We start from the raw sequence: 22,473 nt of genomic DNA on the forward strand, positions 1-22,473 counted from the left end.
GATCAAACAAGTGGAAAAGCCAGGATGTAAGCCTAGTAGATGATCTCAGAGCTTCAAACACCACTCAGTATAGGTCTTCATTGAACTAGGTAATTGTCTGTGGTGAGCAAGTGCCGATGATGCAAACCACAAGACAGAAGAGCTCACTCTGCCTCCATGATGTCAGAGATCTAGAGTCCTTATTAATGCCATCTGATTGTCCAAGGCCTGGAAAATAGACTCTGCCACTTGGGAGGAGTGGCCCTTCCGCTTTTTGAAGAATTTTCTTCACTTATTCCCTTTCTCACTCCCACCCCAACATACTGGTCTAGACATGACCTTGGACCATTCCTTCCATCATCCACAGCCCAAGTCAGACTGAGATGACACATCATGCCATCAAGTAACCCTTAGAAGAGCTAGACCACTCAGAGCTTCTCCTAGAGGCTTGCTTCTCTAGGAGAGCAGGGGTCACGGAATAACAACACTGACAAGCTTACGAGCTTGTTCAAAACACTACCGCTCAGATACCCCCTTACAGTCACTGAATCAGAATCTGTTTTTTAATAAGATCCCCTGGTGATTCTTGTGTCATTTACGGTGTGGAAAGAGCTTAGAGGACATCTTCCTGTTGAGTCCCTTGCCTGCCTGTAATATTGACAGGCTTTCTCCACCTCCCTGAAGCATCCCTTATCACACCTTTGTGGCTCGAGTTCAAACAAGAAGCACGAGTTCTTTCTCCTGCTAACCCATCTTTTGAGTTTTAATTTCCAGTCATCTTAATCTGACATATGTACCTGAGGCACATATATAAATAACTGAGCAAGGATTCCTGTTGGTCCAAAGAGGCCTGGAAACTGAGTGGAATTGTAAATAGAGGTATAATGTAATGGGTGTAATGAAAGGGATCCGCCTGCCCTCTGTCAGTGTGTCGTACTGTGATGCTGGAAGCTATACCATCCCATCTGTATTTCAGATGCCAGCAAAGTCACCATGATGGAAAGATTTCAATGGAAATTCCAGACTGAGACTGACAAGGAAGAAATGCTTGGCAATTTGCTTCTGAAAATCAACCCATGAAATCTTTGTGACTCACAACAGAATATTATGTGACTCACTTGCTTTGAACACATCATCAGGATTGGGGAAGCAGAGGGCAGTAAGGGTGAGGGAGACCCCCAGTGACATGGAATGGCATGAGAACCACAACAATGGACTCAAACATGCTGGTAATTGTGAGATGGCTCAGAACTGGCCACCATTTGCTCTGTCAACTTGATGGTTAACAGCAGCAGTGAAGGACAAGATGGGAAAGACAGAAGAAATCACACATAAGCTTCAGTGTCTTGGGAGAGGGTGGAATGTAACTCAGTGAAAACCACGCCAAGTGGGAGAAAGGCCCTCAGCACACAGACACAATCTGTCTCTGGATGTCCAGCCTGTCTGTCATAGCAGAGATAGGGCAGTTCTAAATGCCAGCACCACCGTGCTTACTCAAACAACAAAGTATGTTTAAGCCGAGAGAAGAATTCAAACAAAGTGGAAAGCACAAGGGTAGAATCAGAACATAATGTGATATTTCTGAAAGTTTGTTCTGGGGCATAGTCCAGATTTTAGCAGTGGCTGAAGCTTAAATGCCAAGTGCTTCTCTTGTATAGAACCATTGGTTGGACATCTGTTGTGATACAAATATGGACCCTCCTTATACATCCGCTAATAAACAATGTCGCAAATCAATAGATAGATATGGCTAAAAGCTGGGTTTTAAGACACATTTCTCCTTTCAAGGATATTTACAGCCAGCTTCCAGGGGAGAAATAGAGTAGTAAAATTTCTTGGCATTTTCAGATCACTTAAAGAGATTGTTATGCAGCAGAGATGAAGTATTGATAGCAATGAAGATGCCCAATATTGAAAATCTAGCATAATTAAACATTATAGGTATTGATTAGAGAGCAAATCAAGTACTTATATAGGGGTTTGATATTTGGCCACAGCTCTTCTCTGATGATCTTCACCTTCCTTACCCAAGTTGGTGTTTAGTCACTATCAGCTGGGATTGCATTTGGAGAACAGTGATAAGTACTCAGTACTAAAGGTACCCATAAAGTGTCAATAAATTGCATAAGCAGGAGACTTTGCCATTCTGTAAGTGACACAAAGACAGATGGCTTCCCATCAGAGAGTTTTCTGAGACAACGCTTTATATAGATAGGAGACTGGAATTAGACGGTAATGGAGAGATTCTATTTACAGTGGATGTTGTGGTTGGGATGCTAAATTAATTTCCCTTGTCCAGTTCATAGAGCTTCATCTGGTACATTAGGAACCTGTAATGTGGCTGTCAAGATGTACTTGGATGTTTACAACTTTATTCTCACTCTTACCGTATGCAGACCCACTAGAATCCTAATAGACTGTTCTTTCCTCATGCAACCCAGATGGACCATTTATACATATTTTTTAATTTTGTTGTTATTGTTGAGAACATACACAGCAAAACGTACAGCAGGTCATCTGTTCTGCATGGACTGTTTAGTAGCTTCAATTATATTCTTTGCATAACCACCCTTCTCCTCCTTTTCCAAGTTGCTCCTCCCTGTTAACAGAAAGCAACCCACTGTCCCTTAAATTTCCTGTCTAATCTTTTTAGTTGCTAGTGCCATTTTGATCCCATATTGATAGTTCTTAAAAGATCATAATTGTCAAGGAAGACTTACTTTACTAGTTAAACTAAACTATAGTTTGACTTCTGTAGTTTGACTTCAGGAAGACTTTAGGGCATAGTCCTCATTTAAGCTTTAAAGATTAGCTCAAGACAATAGTTCTAGGGGTTCAGCCTGGAGTCCTTGAGAATTTGAAATTGTGTTCTGCATTTTCCCTTCTTTGATCAGAATTCTTCTATAGAATAATCTTTTGATTAGAGTGTCTGGTAATGGTAGCTGGGCACCATCTAATTCTAGTCTCCTGACAAAGGAGGCAGTTTTTCATGGAGACAATTAGTCACACACTATATATCCTCCTTTTATTACTGATGCTCCTTTATCCTCTGTTGGTTGAGGAAGAAATAGACTATGTTATGCGTTAGATGGCCAGTTGCAAGCTTTTGAAGATCCCAGGCATAATGCAATGAGCTGGGAAGTAGAACAGAAGCATAAACATATTTTAGACCACTTAACTGGGATGTCCCATGAAACCAAGACACTAAACCTCCAAATTAAGAAGCCAAATCTCATGGGATTTGGGGTTGTGCATACGCAGCCTCCCCACCACTCGTCTGCCAGTTTGTTGTTCTGTGGTGACTTGCGTGTTGCTGTGATGTTAGAAGCTATGCCACCAGTAATTTTAAATACCAGTAGGATCATCCATGATGGACAGATTTCAATGGTGCTTCCAGACTAAAGCAGACTAAGAAGAATCAGAGGCTGACCATTTCTGAAAGGTTAGCCACTTAAAACCTTATGAATAGCAGTGGAACAATGTCTGCTACAGTGTTGGAAGGTGAGCCCCTAAGTTTGGAAAGGTCTCAAAATAAGCCTGGGGAAGAGCTGCTTGCTCCAAGTTGACCTTAATGATATGGATGGAGCAAAGCTTTTGGGACCTTGATTCATTGATGGCACACAACTCAAAGTCAGAAGAAACAGCAGCAAACATTCATTAATAATCGGAACATGGAATGTATGAAGTATAAATGTAGGAAAATTGGAAATTGTAAAAAATGAAATGAAAGCAATAAAGATCTATATCCTAGGCATTAGTGAACTGAAATGGACTGGTATTAACCAGTTTGTGCCAGACAATCCTATGGTTTACTATTCCAGGAATATCAAATTAAAGAGGAATGGCATTGCATTCACTGTCAAAAAGAACATTTCAAAATCTGTCTTGAAGTACAATGCTATCTGTAATAGGATACTATCCATACACCTACCAAGAAGACCAGTTAATACCACTATTATTCAAATTTACACACCAAACACTAAAGCCAACAATGAAAAATTGAAAATGTCTACCAACTTCTTCAGTCTGAAATTGCTTAAACATACCATCAAGATGCATTGATAATTATTGGTGTTTGGAATATGAAAGCTAGAAACAAAGAGGAAGGATAAGGACTCAGAAAACATGACTTTGGTAATAGAAATACCACTGGAGATGGCATGATAGAATTTTACAAGACCAACTTCTTCATTGAAAATACCCTTTTTATGCTACATAAATGACAACTACACATGTTTACTTCACCAGATAGAATACACAGGAATCAAATTAAATACATCTTTGGGAAGAGACATAGAGAAGCTCAATATCATCAGCCAAGGGCCAACTGTGAAACAGACTATCAATTACTCATATGCAACTTCAGGCTGAAGGTTAGGAAAATTAAAACAACTCCATGAAAGACAAAATATATCCTTGAGAAGACACTAGTTATGGAAGACCAGAAGAAGTGTGGGATGACATCAAGAACATCATACGTGAAGAAAGCAAAAGGTCGTTTAAAAGACAAGAAAGAAAGAAAAGACCAGAATGGATGTCAGAAGAGATTGTGAAACTGGCCCTTCAGCACAGAGATGCTAAAGTGAATGGAGTAAAAGAGCTGAACAGAAAATTTCAAGCGGCAGCTCTAGAAGACAGATTCAAGTATTATAATGAAATGTACAAAGACCTGGAATTAGAACACCTAAAGGGAAGAATACATTCAGCATTTCTCAAACTGGAAGAATGAATAAATAATTCAAGCCTTGAGTTTCAATACTGAAGGATTCTATGGGCAAACTATTGACTGCCACAGAAGCACCTATGTAAGATGGAAGAAATACACACTCATTGTACCAAAACGAAATGGTAAATGTTCAGCCATTTTAAGAAGTATCAAAAAATTATGGTATTCCAATTAAAAGGGAAGGAGTCTTTAAACATCAAGGATCAATCCTATCCCCTTGGTACACAGGGTAGATAGGGACGGGTAACTGAGACATTGCCTACCTAAAATGAGGAGGCTATAAAGGCACGAAGTGACTGGCTTACAAGGTCAAGTTTAGTTTCAGAGTGTACAGGGGTAGGTAGAGTCCCCACGAGTCCAGACTCGTCTAGATGGGTCTGTTGAAAAGAGATGGGGGTAAGATTCTTATGATTCAATAGCGAGTAATTGTTACCAAGACTAATTGCGACTGTCACAACTGTAAAGGTAGAAATTTGTAACAAAAATGGGGGAGTAGTTAATCCTACAGTCCAGAAACAGAGGACCCTAGGATTATCAAGGGAGAAGATCACAAGCAGAATGTGGAACCCTATCCAGAGAAGCAGTGACACCAGAGATGGAGGTAGAGATAAGGATGTGGAGAGAGAGCAGCTGAGGACTCTAGACTCATGGAAAGAGAAAGGCTGCATGCTGGAGGCCAGGAGACAGGCTTGTAGAAAGTTTTCTTAGGTTGTTTAAATTATTATATATTCCTGAGTATTTCTGTGTACATCCTCCGCCAAAAAATAGGTGAATAAAAATAAGGAATAGAAGCAAATACTGTTGAATGATGATGCATGGAGAATGTAATCATTACAATGAAACGATGGTGTAAAGCTAATGCTCTCCCATGTAAACTATCACTCAATTCACAAGAAAAACTTTTCCAGAAAAAATTGATACAGAAGTGGAATCCAAAATTTCAAAAAAAAAAAAAAAAAAGATGGTATTTAAGGAAGGAAATCCAAGCTGCACTGAAAAAATTTGTGAAAATCAAGGTTTCGGGAATTAAGTGAATACCAACTGAAAACTTTCAACAAACTGATGAAGTACTGGAGACACTCACTTGTCTATGCCAAGAAATTTGGAAGATAGTTACCTGACCAATTGGTTGGAAGAGATCTATATTTGTACCCATTCCAAAGAAAGGTTACCTAACAGAATGTGGAAATCATCAAACAGTATCATTAATGTTACATATAAGTAAAATTTTTCTGAAGGTAATTAAAAAACAATTGCAGCAGCATGTCAGAAATAATGATAAAATCATGATTAAATGGAGAAAAGATTACCATTGTCAAAGATTTCATTTTTTGGGAGACACAATTCGCATGAAGCAGCAGTCAAATTAAATGATATACTACATTAGGTATGTCTGCTAAACAAGACTTAAAAGTGTTCAAAAGCAAAGACTTTAAGTACTAAGGAATTCCTGACCCAACCCACGATATATTCAATCACATAATATATGTCTAAATGCTAAACAATGAATAAGGAATCCCATAAAAAATTGATGCATATGAGTTATGGATTTTGAGAAGAATATGGAAAGTACCTTAGGCTGGCAGAAGAATGAACAAATCTGTTTTGGAGGAAGTAAAGGCCAGATTGTTCTTTGCAGAGGAGGATAGCAAGACTTCATCTCTCATATGGTGGACATGTTGTCAGGAAGGACCAGTTCCTGGAGAAGGATATCATGCTTGGTAAAGTTGAGGGTCAACAAAAAAGAAGACCTCCCACCCCCTGCAAAGAGATGAATTGACACAGTGGCAGCAACAGTGGGTTCAAACACAACAGTTGCTAGGCTGGACCCAGCCATGTTTCATTCTGTTGTACATTCAAAACCAATTCTATGACACCTAACAACAGCAGCAAAGCATCCTTCACAGCGACTTTTTGTTGTGACTGTATCTATCACACAACTTTTACCAATTAAACTTTTTACATGTGCACAATTTATTTGCAGCTATTATAGTAATTGACTGATATTTCTATCACTGTTCACCCCTCTTTTCTCCTCCCTTCCATCCCTGGTAACCACTAATAAACTTTGCTCTCTGTGCATTTGCCTTTTCTTGTCTTTTTCTTTAAGTGAGATCATATAATCTTTGTCCTTTTTAATTGACCTAATTCATTCAGCAATGTCTTCTAGTTCCATTCATGTTGTAACCTATATCATAACTGTTTCTCCAACTAGCCAAGTAACATTCCCTTGTTGGTATCTACTACTTTCGTGTATCCATTCATCTGTTAATGGGCATTTAGTTTGTTTTCACCTTTTGACTTGTTTATAGTGTTGGAGTAAACATTTGTGTACAAGTCTCTTTTTGAGTCTCTACTTTCAAGTCTTATGGGTATATGCCTGTAGACTTTATAGGGCCATAAGTTAGTTGTATCCTTAGATTTTTGAGGAATTTTCCATAGAAGCTGTATCTTTTGCATTCGCACCACCAAGGCAAGTGGGTGTTGATCTCCCCGCATTCTAGCCATATGTGCTATTTTCTGTGTTTTTGTTGGTTATAAATTTTAGCCACTGAAGTGGGAGTGGTTTTGATTGCTGTCTCTGGTGGCTAATGACACAGAGCATCTTTTCATGTGTATGGTGGCCATCTGAATTTCCTTCTTAGTGAAATCTCAACTGAGATCATTTGCACATATTATGTTTGGGTTGTTTGTCTTTTGGTTGATAAGCTGCCAACATTTTATACACATTTTTAATAGATTTTTGTCACATACATGTTTTCCAAAGATATTGTCCTAGTCAGTAGCTTATCTTTTCACTTAAAATTTTTTTTCTAAGTTTTTATTGTGAATTGAGTGATAGTTTACATAGTTTCATTGCAATGATTACAATCTCCTCCATGCATCATCATTCAACAGTATTTGCTTCTATTCCTTCTGGTTGTTGTCTTTTTGCTGTTGTTGTTTTTAGGGGGTGGGGATGTATACAGAAACACTCAGGACTATATAATAATTTAAACAACCAAAGGGCACATTAAGCAAGACTGCCTCCTGGCCACCAGCACACAGCCTTTCTCTTTCCATGAGTCTAGAGTCCTCAGCGGCTCTATTTCTTCATGCCCTCATCTCTGTCTCCATCTCTGGTGTCACTGCTACTCTGGATAGGGTCCCATATTCTGCTTGCGCCCTTCTCCCATGATGATCCTAGTGTCTTCTGTTCCTGGACTGTAAGATTAACTACTCTCCTCTTTTTGTTACAAAACTTCTACCTTTACAGTTGTGACAGTCGCAATTAGTCATGATAACAGTTACTCGCTATTGAATCATAAGAATCTTATCCCCATCTCTTTTCACCAGACCCATCTAGACAAGGTGAATACTACTCAGTGGGAATTCTACCTTCCCCTGTACACTCTGAAATGAAACTCCCTCTTGAAAACTTGTAAGCCAGTCACTTCATGCCTTTATAGCCCCTGCCCCCCACCCCATTTTAGGTAGACAGTGTCTAAGTTGCCAGTCCCTATCAACTCTATATACAGAGTAGATAGGAATGATCTTTGATGTGAATACTCCTTCCCTCTCAGTTGGCATTTTGAGCTACTACAATCACAAGTATAGGTCAAGTTCATCAAATTGTAACAATTTACACTTTTTTCCTTTATCAATTTTTTTTTTTTTTTAATCTTCCTCTAGTCGAGTTCTGATCATCAAGCCATTGAAGCTAGGCTGAGTGATTACTATCTACAAGTTTGGGCATTCTTGTGTATCTCCCCTCACTTCTTATTAGCTGTATACTTTACTCTCAGCTCTAGCCCTCTGTGGCTATGTCCTTGTCCATGGGCTCAGGGTCCCCAGGTCTCACCACACTTTGGACCAACCATCTCTTCCACTTCTCTTTCTCATCTCCAAGTCAGTGGGAGTCTATGGAATGTATTTGAACTCAGCCCATATCTTCATTGCTGCCTTTCCCCCTTTTCCACTCACCAGTAGACCAATGTGGTCACCAGCAAGCTTACATGCCTGCTCATGTGTTCCCTTTGAGTTTCAGCCTTGGAGACGGGTTTACCCTGAAGGGACTTGATTGCTTGTCTTGATGGCTCCCCAGCAAACAACTTGCTTGTTCTTGTAATAGCCAATCAGATTGCCATTTTTGTTTTGGATTTTTCCTGCTGTATTTCTTTCAAGAAGTGTCATAAAAAAAAAAAAGTGTCTTCTGTTCCTCAAGCTGGTCAGACCTACCTTTCAATTGGGAATGCCCCACCTCAGAAGGTTCTGGATGGGGCTCAGGATTCCACCTAAGGTCCTATACACTACAAAGGCTCTACAGTTAAGCATATTTCACTGGGAAAATTCTAGAACCCCTTTTAGGTATTCCAATCATTTAGAGCCTTAAGGCGAGCTTACAAGCTTTCTGTAATCATATTTTCCAATATTCCTTTATAACCCACTCAAGTGTCTATTTTACAGTAGTAGGCAAGGGAAACCAATATTCATAAGATAGGCACACATCTTAACATTATTAGTTTTTTGATGAGCAAGTTTTTTTATTTTTTATTTTTATGGAGTTCCATTTACTTTTTTTCCTATTTGTGCTTTTGTTATTATTTTAGATAATTCATTGTCAAAAGTTAGTTCTGGATGTCTTGTCTGTATACTTTTTTCTAAGAATGTTGTAGTTTTAGTGTTCACATTTAGGTCCTTAAGCCAATTTTAGTTTCTTTGTATGTATGGTATGAGTCATGGATCCTGTCTCATTTTTCTGTTTGTGGGAACAGTTTTCTCAGAACTGTTTATTGACAAGACTCTTCTTTACTCCATCAAATTGGATGTGACATTCTTGTCAAAAATAGTTGACCATATTTTTGGACTCTCCGTTCTATTCCAGTGGTCTAAGTGTCTACCATTATACCAGTACTATGCTATTTATGCTGTAGCTATATGCTGTTGTTGTTGGTGGTGGTGTTAAATGCCATTGAGTTGGTTCTGACTCATAGCGGCCCTGTATAGAGTTTCTGAGGAGTAGCTGGTGAGTTTGAACCACCAACTTTACAGTCCAAACCAACCTTGTGGTTGAGTGCTTGTATAGTATGTTTTAAAATCAAGAAATGTGAATCTTCCTACTTTGTTCTTTTAGCATTGCTTTAGCTATTTGTGGCCTGTTATCCATCTATATTAATTTGAGGTTTTGTTTTTTTCTAATTCTATAAATACAGCTTTTGAAATTTTGCTTGAGACTGTACTGAATCTCTAGATCACTTTGGACAGTATTGACATCTTAACAATATTAAGTTTTCTAATTAACCAATCTTTCCATTTAACTCTTTAGTAATCTCTTTGGATAGTGTTTTATAGTTCTTACTGTGTAAATCCTTTATGTCTCTGCCTAGATTTATTCCTAGGTATTTTGTTCTTTTAGATACTAATATAAATGAAATTATTTCCCTAATTTCCATTTCAGATTTCTCATAGAAACCCAACTGATATTTGTTTCTTGACCTTGTACTCTGAAACTTTGCTCTGTTATTCCATTAGCTCTGGACATTTTCTTGTGGATGCTTTGGGATTTCTGTATAAAGATATCAACCATATTTTTATGCCAAGAACGTGCCTTTTTTAGGATTGCTGTTTTCCCTAATTGCACCATCCCCTTGTCCTAAGTACTTTTGTAAGCATTCTATTATAATTTTTTACAGCAGCATTTTTAAAAATTAGCATAGCACTTGCAAATTGTCTCACTGGGAGAGAATGTGGCTGGCAATATATAGATATGTGTGTGTGCACGTGTGTCATGTGTATTATTCACATTAAAATATAGTATTTGTGTGAGGGTCATCTACCATTTGGACAGCCAATTGAATATGAAAATTCCTATCATCTTTCACAATGGTACATCATGATAACTGAGTTTTATGTTCTACTGTACATGGCTTTCTGTAAGGTGTCACAGATAAGCTATGGGGCATTTAATCCTGATTTGGAAAGAGATTAGAATCAATGGGACCCTAGATGTAATTTGGTAGAGCTGCTTCACCATACAAATGAAGACATTAAAATCATTAAAATCCATGAACGTTAAAGGCTTTCATTGCTCAATGTCTCATAGTTACTGGCAATGTATGTGCTCATGAACTTTATAGTCAAAGATGCCAAAGGTAGCCTTTAACTGTATTGTCTTTTTTTCTTGTAACATTAGAGTCATGTTTTGATATTGATCTGACTCTGCCTACCTATTTAAATGGATAAAATCAGCAGCCACCATTGTGATACATTTCACTAATAATAATGGTAAGGTAAAAAATGCCATTGATTCTGACTCATGGTGTCTTCACATATGTCAAAGTAGAAGTGTGTAATACAGGCTTTTCAAGGGCTGATGTTTTTCAGTAGCTCACCATGCCTTTCTTTTCAGGTGCCTCAGGATAAACTTGAACATTCAACATTTTAGATAATGAAAGTTTGTAATAATTGAGTGCCTGCTATAGGCCAAGGAACTCTGGTAGCATAGTGGTTACAAATCAGGCTGCGAACCACAAGGTCAGCAGTTCGAAACTACCAGCTGTTCCGCAGGAGAAAGATGAGGTGCTCTGCTCCCGTAAAGATTTACAGCCTCGGAAACCCTGTACAGGGTCGCTATGAGTCGGAACCAACTCCATGGCAAACAGCTGCCACTAAAGGCCAGGCACAATAAGCTAGGTTGTTTTTGCTGTTAAGTGCCATCAAGTTAGTTCTGATTCATAGAGACCCAGAATAGGGTTTCTAAAGAGAGACTGGTGGGCTTGAACAGCTGACCTTACAGTTAGTAATCCTGTACTTATCCTACAGCACAACATCAGTACTCTGTAAGGTTGTTATTATAATCATTGTTGTTATAACAGTTAATTGTCGTCAAGTCTATTCCAGCTCATAGCGACCCTATATAGGGTTTAGTCCCTTTAAGAAGAAAAATGTGACTCTAAGAGATTACATAAGAGACAGAGCCAAGATTTGAGCCTGTAGTCTGTCTGACTCCAAAGTCTGTGCTTCTGACCACTATGCTATGTTTTATCACACTTACATGAAGTTAAGTTGGCATTTACTCTCTCCTAAGTAAAGCTCTTACTCAGAACTCTCCTGCTTTTTTCAGGAACACCAGCTGAATACAAAATCTGGAGCTCCTGTCTTGAAATGCCCTGGTTTTGGCCTCACCATACCTAGTCATCTCTGCCCTCCAAACAGCTGCAGCAGCAGTGAACTGTCTCTATCAAGCACCTGCAGTGAGTACTCCAGCGGCTCCTCCTACACCTGGCATGATGGGAAGACCCCAGGGAAAAGGGTAAGACTAACTTTCAAGGCACTTCAGTATCAGAGCGAACCAGAAAAGTATCCTCTTTCTAGCAGGTTTTGGTCATGGAGGGTTAGCCAAGAAGGAACCAATCCTTGCTACCTATTCATTTATTCATTAACAACCTGTGATATGTAGATGATAGAACCTTGCTTTCTGAGAACTTAAAATATTTACTGATGAAGATCAAAGAGCACAGCCTTTAGTATGGATTGCATCTCAATGTAAAGAAAACAAAAATCCTCACCACTGGACCAATAAACAACATTCTTATTAATGGAGAAAAGATTGAAGTTGTCAAAGATTTCATTTTGCTCAGACCAACTATTAACACTCATGGAAGCAGCAGTCAGGAAATCAAATGGCGTACTGCATTAGGCAAAAACACTGTTTAAAGTGTTGAAGAGTAAAGACGTCAGCTTGAAGACTAAGGTATGCCTGACCCGAACTATGGTATTTTCAATAACCTCATATGCATGCGAAAGCTGAACAGTGAATAAGGAAGACCATAGAAGAATTGATGCACTTGAGTTATGGTGTTGGAGGAGAATACTGAAGGTACCATGGGCTGCCAAAAGTACATACCGATCAGTGTTGGAAGAAGTGCAGCCAGAATACTCATTGGAGGCCAGGATGGCCAGACTTTGACTCTCATATTTCAGACGTATTGTCAAGAGGGACCGCTCACTAAAGAGGGATATCATATTTGGTAGGGTGGAGGGTCAGAGAAAATGAGGAAGACTCCAAGTGAGATGGACTGACAGAATGGTGGCATCAATGGGCTCAAGCATGGCAGCAATTATGAGGGTGACCCAGGGCCAGGCAGTGTTTTGTCCTGTTGTGCATAGGGTCACTATCAGTCAGTACCTACTCAATGGTACCTAACAACAACAACAACATTTATTACTCACAAAAACCATATGGGAGATGTTATTCTCCCTGTTATATAGAAGAAAGGAAACTGGTTCAAAAAAGGCGGTTACTAACCAGAGATTATGTAGCAGTTAAGAAGTGGAATGATGGTTTCACGAAATAATTCTGCCATCTTGGGAAGGAGTTTGGAAAAAAGAACATTTCCTCTTTTTGTTTTGGTGGAGGCCACCAGCGTCATAAATTTCTATTAAACTGTAACATGGAGCTCTAGCCTAATGGAACTGACCGCCCTTTAGACCACCTCAGACATTTCCTATTAATTTGTCTTGTCCGTTGTTGTGCATCTTGTCCATTATTGTGATAGGCAGAGACTTGTTAATATCTGCAGTGAAGATGATCACTCACCAAACCATTCCAGAATAAGAATTCCACAAAAATTCTAAGGTAGCTTCTTTTTCTAAAGAATAAGAAGTGTGGTAGTTTATCCCAGTTAAAATGTCCAGAACTTGTTTTATAGAACTTTAGTCCTCATGAATGGCATGAATAAGGAGAGCTTCCAAAACCTTGTGGGAAAATTTCATGATCTTTTCATTCCACTTTTCAATGAGCTTTTTGAAGTCCCTTTGTATTATATTTATCTCCTCTACTCAATACTATGGAGTCCTGGTTTGGCTCTGTGGGATAAAGCACTGGATCACAAGGTCAGCAGTTCAAACTCACCAGCCATTCCTTGGAAACCATATGAGTTGGAACCGACTTGATGGCACATAACAACAACAATCCAATACTATTTAGCTTTATAAAATACTGACTATAAATTGGAAGGCAACATAGTAGAGAGAGAATTTACCATCATAGAAGATAGAAATCTCAACGTCAGTAAACACAGGCATATTATCTCCACCAATAATCTAGGTATTCCTTTATGAGATTCTTAAATAACTCTACTTCTAGATGATTCTCATCTGCAAAGTGGACTTACATAGTTGGAGATCCCTCTAGTCTTTGAACAAGCATCTTTGCAAGCTGTTTTACTAATGTTGGAAAAAACAAGGAGTACGCAAGAATCGAAACTCCATATCACAACATGTGGAGATAATTTTTCTACCATTTGTATAAATTTAATTTTAAGATTTCAAAAACATAGAAACCAGAAAAATTCCACAACTCCTAGGAAATGTTGGTGAGGGAGTAGCTTTGACATACCCTGAAAAGGAACTGAGGGGAAAAAAAATTTCAAGCTTGAATTTAGAGCTTACTCCCTGGACTCAGACTTCTAATGCAAACTATGGAGAGGGATATGTTATCAAAATTGCTCCCTTTAGGGAGCTGTCCAGAGTTCTGAATAATGACCACGAGGGGCCTTGCACCTACCTGGGGAAACGATCAGGAGAGTTTCCCCTTTTCCTGTTATCACTGGCTCCCAGAGCCCTTTTCTCTCCTCTGTTCACTCTCAAACTTCTCCCCTCCACTCTCTCTCTGCTTTCTTTCATTCTTTCTTTTTTTTTTTTTTTTTTGCTGAAATTCTTCCAATTTGAGCAGTTCCTAATATTCTAAGAAACTTCTGCAAAGGAGGAAAATGAAGATACTTAAGACAACCCATTCACACACAGGTATCCTCAGGATGAGATTTACTCATGAAGTACCATGTACATCTGGTATACCACACAATGAAAACTCGTGATTTTCTGGGACATAGCAAAGTAAACAATGTCCAAGCATCAGCATCTTTGTGAATCCAGCCCCTAAAAGACATTTGTAATTTATATCATGCAAGGAATGCTTCTACAGTTCTTATCCTATGCCAGCTACTCATCTAGTATTGACTTCCAACATAAAGTCATAGAATATGAATTTGAATAGCAATACAATAGTAACTCATCTAATACTTATTATAAAACGAAAGTTTCTATTTTAATTCATAAATATTTTTTTAAATAATTCTTTTGTGTAGCAATGTGTAGAAAAACTGCATCAAGAACCTGCCCTCCAGTGAAGGATTTGGCTCTAATGAATGAATCATTACTATGTGGAACACAGGTTTAGGCACTTCTGAAGCATTCACTCATTTATTGCTCACAGCAGACATTTTAAATACGTCATCTGAATCCCCTCTGTCAGAGTCTTGGTATGGCACTGTGGGATAATGCACTAGATTGCAAGGTTAGTTTTAACTGCAAGGTCAGCGGTTCCAACTCACCAGCTTCTCCTTGGAAACCCTACACAGGGTCACTATGGGTCGGAACTGACTCAACAGCACTTAACAACAACAACAGCAATCCCCTGCATTTCAGATGAGAGGTGAGACGTTGAGAAGTTAAGTAACTGCTCTGTGATATCACAGCCGGTAGTGTCAGAACTGACACTGGTTTTCTGACCTTTCACTCAACTATTCTGCTATTCTGGGCTTGCCAAGTGTGCAAAGCTTGGCAGGTTTGCTCAGTAGTTGAGATCGATTACCCCTTTGTCCCTATTAAAGCTAAGAATGACATTTCTTTGAAAAGAATTGTAAAACTATTTTCTAGATAAGAAAATGAGAAGGAGTGTGTGCCTTTAAGGAGTCTCTGGGTGGCACAAATGGTTAAGAACTCAGCTATTGACTGAAAGGTTGCTGGTTAGAATCCACCCAAAGGCATCTTGGGAGAAAGTCTTGGAAATTTATTGCTGAAAAATCAGCCACTGAAAATACTATGGAACACAGTAATACACCAACACACCTGGGGTCATCATAAGTTGGAATCCACTCAGTGGCAATGAGTTTGCTGAGGTTCTTTTGGAAAGATTGAACCTAAGGATATCCCTGATTAGTAACATCTTTCAATTGATGAAGTTTCCCCTAGAGCCACTCTCTTCAAACTTTTCCCATCAAAGGATGAAGTTGCCAGTAAGAAACACCACTTCCTCCCCCTCACTGATTTTGCAAGGACTTCAAGTTTTGTTTGTTTGTATTTAAGTTTCAAGATTGGCCGAACCTTTTCTCAAGTTATTAAAAACCACGACCCTCCTGAGGATCACTGACTGTGAAATGTGGCTAATCTCACAGGGCAATGAGCTGGGACTCTTGGGTTTCAGCTGCTGACTCTGAATTGAATCAAACCACAGTATGGGAGACCCTGGAGAGGCAGCAGGGAGACAGAACACCATTTCTTATGCATTGAACAAATCTTCCTTTTCCTAGTTTGTGTGGGATACTTTTGCCTGGCTTCTCTCCTTTGTTGTGAGTTTGACAGTCAGGATGTTGGAAATGCTTCAGATCCCCAGCTGTGACTGTCTGCTCACTGGTTGGTCTATAACATTCAGATTCACTAATGGGATTTCTTCTTGTACCAAAGGGGTTTTCAGTGGTGTAGTGGAAGAGGAGGTAAGAGAAGGGAAACATCATTAAAGAGGTTCTACTTCAACATCGCCTAACACTGGGAAATTTTCTAAAGAAAATATATTATTTGAGTAAAATAATAATAATAATAATAAGCACATGCACGTTGTTGATAACAAGTGCCATTTTGATCAAACTGTCTTAGATGTAAGCACATGTTCACTGCTTACTAAAACAGTCAAGGTTCCAAAGGAAGTTTGTGGCAAGTTTTCAACATTAGCATGTGGTGCTCTGGATATGAATGAGTACATCAAGAACGTGCAGAGCTCTGGGGGAGGAAGGTATGTGACAAGCCTGCACACTGAAACCAGGAGATTCATCTACTGAAGTCCCTCAAATGAAACAGATGTTCTTTTAAAAGATTAATTAGGCCAACGCCCACATTCTACTAATTTACCTAAATTCTGGTTTGTTATTGAAACGTGCAAATTGCATTCAGGAGAGGTGTCAAGGATAATCCTATTATGGCACTGATTAATGGAGGGGGAAGAAGCCAGACCAACCCTGACTGCAGTAGTTTAGCATCCTTAGTAGGAATGTAGGCTCTAAAGCCAGACTGCCTGGGTTCAAATCTTTGCATAACCATGTTTATTTGAAACTTTTAAAAGATGCTTTTGTGAGAGAAGGTGTATGGAACAGATTACCAGTTTTATATTCAATCATATACTTTGTTTCGTCTCAGTGATTGCAATCCCCTCCATGCAATAACAAGTATCCCACCTCCTTCCTGTGGGTCCTGTTTCCATCCACCCTATTTCCCAACCCATCTAAACCTTGTCCCCAGGTAAATATTGCCTATTTGATCTTCAATGGTTGACAATTCCGTGGTGAGCATACCTCACTTGTGCTCTTATCCCCCCTATAAAATTATCTACCACTTGGTTGGAAATTTAACCATAAGGATGAATTCTGTTCCAGACCTGAGGGGTTGCTATGGAGTATAATCTCTGGGTGCTTCCATCTCTTTTTGACCAGTAAGCATTGTCTTTTTATATAATTTTAAGATTTGATCCACATTGTCTCCCACTCTATCTGGGACCTTCTAATGTGATCCCTTTCAGAGTAGTTGGTAGTGATTGCCCAGCACCATCTAGTTCTTGTCTCAGAGTCATGGAGACTAATGTTCATGTGTCCATTAGTCCATTAGACTAATTGTTTCCAATCATCTTCAATTTTCATCACTCTTCTTTCTTACTGCATTGAGAGACTAGTAATTGTACCTTAAATGGTGCATGCCCACTTACATAAAGGTCAAAGAAGCTGGAGTTCAAATCCACATCCCCACTCTTACTAACTGTATGATCTCAAACAGAATAATCTGTCAAATATTTAGTTTTCCGCCCTAGTAAAATGGCAGTGATAATGTCTCCCTTACAGTATTATTCTAGAAAGTAATTCCTTTTGTCTGTGGCTTGTACACATACTGAGTTGACTAAACAAGTAAAGACTGAGTTGTCAAAAACTTCATTTTGTTTGGATCCACAATCAGTACTTATGAGAGCAGCAGTCAAAAAATCAAAAAAACATTATGTGTTAGGCACATATATTCCAAAAGACCTCTTTAAAGTGTTCAAGAGGCAAAGGTGTCAGTCTGAGGACTAAAGTGGGCCTGACTCAAGCCATGGTATTTTCAATAGCTTCATATGCAAGTGGAAGGTGGACAACTAATAAGGATGACCATAGAAGAACTGATACAATTGAATTATGGTATTGGCAAAGAATATTGAAGTTATCATGGCCTGCTAGAAAAACAAACAAGTCTAGTTAAGAAGAGTACAGCTAGAATGTTTCTTAGAAGTGAGCATGGCAAGACTGTGTCTTATACTTTGGACATGTTATCATAAGGAACCAATCCCTGGTGAAGGATATCATGCTTGGTAAAGTGGACAGTCAACAAAAAAGAGGAAGACCCCCAACGAGATGGACAGATACAGTGGCAACAACTCTAGGCTCAAATATAACAACAATTGTGAGGATGACTAAGTACCCTGCAGTGTTTCATTCTGTTATGCATAAGGTCACTGAGTCAGAACCAACTCTACGGCACTAACAACAGCAACTATACAAAACTAAAGGAGACTTTGTGGCACCATGGGTTCAGTGTTGGACTGCTAATCACAAGGTTGGCATGTCAAATCCACCAGCTGCTCCACAGGAAAAAGATAGGCTCCTTGCTCCCATAAAGACTTAAAATCTTAGAAAACTCTATGAGTTGTAATCAATCCAATGGCAGTGGGTTTGGGTTTGATTCAAAAGCAACGGCCAACATTAGTCTCAACAGAGAGAGACTGAAACATTCTGCTTGCAATAAGGAACCAGGTAAAGATGCTCTTTATACACCTATTAAATTGATATTGGAAGTCCAACCCAGAGCAATAAGAGAACAGGAAATAAGTATTACAGCTGCCAAAGAAAAAGTTAAACTACCTCTGTTTGCAGATGATATGATCCTATACAGAGAAAATTCCAGAGACTCAGCAAGAAAACTACTGCAATAGAAGTATTCAGCAAAGTGGCAGGGTATAAGATCAATGTACAAAGATCACTCAGATTTCTTGACACAAACGAAGACAACTCTGAAAAGAAAATGGGCCAAACTACACCATTTGCAATAGACACCTAAAAGCCGAAATACTTAGGAATATGTCTGACCAGAAGAACAAAAGACCTGTACAAAGAAAAGTACAAGACATAACTACAAGAAACCAAATGAGAGCTACAGAAGTGAAAGAATATATCATGCTCTTGATATGAAAAACTGACTATTTTAAAATATTAATACCCCCAAAGCAATCTATGGTGTTGCTGTTGTTAAGTGCCACCAAGTCAGTTCCAACTCATAGTGACCCATTATAGGGTTTCCAAGGAGCAGTTGGTGGGTTCGAACTGCTGGTAGCAGTTGTGTCAGTTGGCCCCTTGCTTATCCTACTAGGATCTATAGATGTAAGGTAATTCCAGCACAGGTTCTATCACCATTCTTTAAAGAGATGGTAAAAATAACCACCAACTTTATATAGAAAGGAAAGAGACCCTAGTTAAGCAAATTACTACTATATAACAAGAACAAAGTAGGAAGCTTCCCATTCCCTGATCTCAAAACCTATTTACACCCACAGTAGTAAAACAGTCTAGTGTTGGGACAGTGACAGACACGTAACCTAATAGAACAAAATTAAGAACTAGGAAGTAAATCCATCTACCTACCATCAGCTGATCTTTGACACAGGGCCAAAACCCATTATATGGGGAAGAAATAATTTCTTTAACAATTTGTCTTGCAAAACTAAAATATCCATTTGCAGAAAAATGAAACAGGATCTATATATCACACCATATATAGAAAGTAACTCAAGATGGATAAAAGACATAAATGTAAAACTTTAAACTATAAAGATCATCAAAGTAAGAATAAGGATAGATTTAGGGGTCTTAGTACATGGCATAAATACACCATCAAACAAAACTGAAAACATACAAACAATAGAAGATAAACTAGATGACTGGAACCTCTTAAACATTAACATTTATGTACATCAAAAGACTTTAGGAAAAAAGTGAAAAGAAAGCATAGAGACAGGGGCAAAAAAAAAAGACCTCTACAATTCTTAGAAAACTTAAACACTTCAACAACAAAATGACAAACAGTCCAATTTAAAAATGATCAGAGAAACAAGAACAGACATTTTGCCAAAGAAGATATTCAGGATAAAGACATTCTTACAGTCATTAGCCATTTGCTGTTGTTAAGTGCTATACAGTGGATTCCCACTCATAGTAACTCTGTATAGAATTTCTGAGGAGCATTTGTTGTATTTGAACCACTGACCTCCCAGTTAGTAGTCCAATGCTTATCATACACACCACTCTAGGAATCCTTAGTCATTGTTGGTAGGTATCAGAAGAATAAACAAATCGGTGTTGGAAGAAATACATCCATAATGTTCTTCGAAACCAGTATGGCAAACTTGGTCTCTCATATTTTGGTAAAGTGGAGAGTCAGTGAAAACAAGGAAGACTCCCTGAACAAGATATATTGACATAGGGGCAGCAACAATGGACACAAGTGTAACAATGATTGTGAAGATGATGCAGGACAGGGCAGTGTCTCATTTTGTTGTGCATAAGATTGCTATGAGTCAATACCGACTCAATGGCACCTAACAATAACACAAGGTTATGAACAAAAGAACAAAACAAGTCTTGCCATCCTGGCTTCTAAGAAGTATTCTTGCTTTATTTCTTCCAGCACAGATTTGTTTGTTCTTCTGGAAGTTCAATATTCTTCTCCAACTCCATAACTCAAATTCATCAACTCTTCTAGCCATTAGAGAGATGCATATCAAAACAACAATGAGATATCATCTCACCCAGCATGAATACCAATTTCAAGACACAACAGATGCTTGTGAGGGTGTGGAGTGACTGGAACGCTCATATATTGATGGTGCAACTGTGGCAAATGGTATGCTGCTTCCTTAAAATACTATGGAAATAGAAATGCCATATGATCTAGCAACCCCACTACTATAGAAATAGGAGCCATGCCACAAATAAATATATGGACAACCAGGTTCACACTCAATGCTCCTGTTCACAGTTAACATGGAAGTAGCAGACAAGACATCAGATGACATAGGGCATTAGGCAAATCTGCTGCCATGGTGCCTGGCTCTGAGCCTTTGAATCTATTCAGACTCACAACCCTGCATGGAGTTTCCTACGCTGTACATTTTTAAGGGAGCAGAAAGCCTCATCTTTCTCCATTGGAGTCCCTTGTGGACTCAAGCAAAAGACCTCTTCAATGTGTTTAAGAGCAAGGGTGTCAGTTTGAGGACTAAGGCACTCCTGCCTCAAGCCATGGTATTTCAATCTCCTCATATGCATGTGAAAGCTGGACAATGAATAAAGAAGACTGGAGAAGGTTATCCATGCATTTGAATTATGGTTTTGGGGAAATAAAAATGTACCATGGACAACCAGAAGAACAAATCAATCTATGTTGGAAGAAGCATAGCCAGAATGCTCCTTAGTAGCCGGATAGTGAGAATTTTCTCTCTCAGACCTCAGACATAACACCAGGAGGGACAAGTCCCTGGAGAAGGACATTATTCTTGGTAAAGTGGTGGGTCAATGAAAAAGAGGGAGACCCACAAGGAGATAGAGTGACATGGGAACATCAGCAGTGTTTCTTTCTGTTGTGCATAGGATTGCTATGAGTCAGAACCAACTTGAAGGTACCTAACAACAGCAACATGTTCGATGCAGCCCTGTTCACAATTGCAAAAAGATGGAAGCATCCTAAGTGCCCATCAATGAATGAATGGATAGAATATACACACAGGAGAACACTATACAATGTTAAAACAATAATGATGAAACTATGAAACACCTAATTATATGAATGAACCTGGGGGCATTATGCTGAGTAAAATCTATGAATAACAAAAGGAGAAATATTGTATGAAAGTACTATTATAAAAAGTCAAGAAAAGGTTTATACTCAGTATCATTCTGTGATGGTTACTAGAGGTGGAAGAAAAAGGGAGGGGAAATCACTAACTAGATAATTCTTGTTGTTAACTGCTCTCAAGTCATTTTTGGCTCATTGTGACCCAGTGTCGGTTTCCAAGGAGTGGCTATCAGGTTTGAACCATCAGTCTTGCACTTAGCAGTCCTGTGCTTATCCTATAGCACCACATGTATTAACCTGGGTGAAAGAAAAGTCAATGTACAATAAGGAGGAGGTCAGACAAAATGATCGAGGCGAAGGAAGGCACAAGAGTTAGAGGCACCAAAGAGAAATAATATTGCATACCAGACAACAGCTTTCAGTGTGGATCGCACCTCAGTATAAAGAAAACAATAATCCCCACAACTGAACCAATAAATAATATCATGAGAAATGGAGAAAAGGTTGAAATTGTCCAAGACTTCATTCTGCTTCGGTCCACAGTCAACACCCAGGGAAGCAGGAACAGAGAATCAAAGGACTTATTTATTACATTAGGCAAAGCTGATACAAAAGACCTCTGTAAAGTGTTCAAGAGCAAAGAGATCAGTTTGAGGACTAAGGTGCACCTGAGCTGAGCCATGGTCATTTCAGTTGCTTCATATGCAAAGGTGGACAATGAAAAAGGAAAACTGTAGAAGAATCGATGCATTGGAACTACGGTATTGGAGAAAACTATTAAAATTATGTCTTATACTTCAGACATGTTA

The 22,473-nt window shown here is 38.8% G+C and overlaps 1 protein-coding gene across 1 annotated transcript in view; it reads left to right on the plus strand.

Moving 5' to 3' along the window:
- NCKAP5 (NCK-associated protein 5) overlaps nt 1–22,473 on the plus strand; it is an 851,304-nt gene that overhangs the window by 747,996 nt on the left and 80,835 nt on the right. The window contains exon 11 of the mRNA XM_006834602.1: nt 11,808–11,996. Coding sequence (XP_006834665.1) covers nt 11,808–11,996 — 189 coding nt within the window. The remainder of the gene's footprint in view (nt 1–11,807; nt 11,997–22,473) is intronic.

Source organism: Chrysochloris asiatica, unplaced genomic scaffold (genome assembly GCF_000296735.1).
Source record: "Chrysochloris asiatica unplaced genomic scaffold, ChrAsi1.0 scaffold00012, whole genome shotgun sequence".
Lineage (NCBI taxonomy): Eukaryota > Metazoa > Chordata > Mammalia > Afrosoricida > Chrysochloridae > Chrysochloris > Chrysochloris asiatica.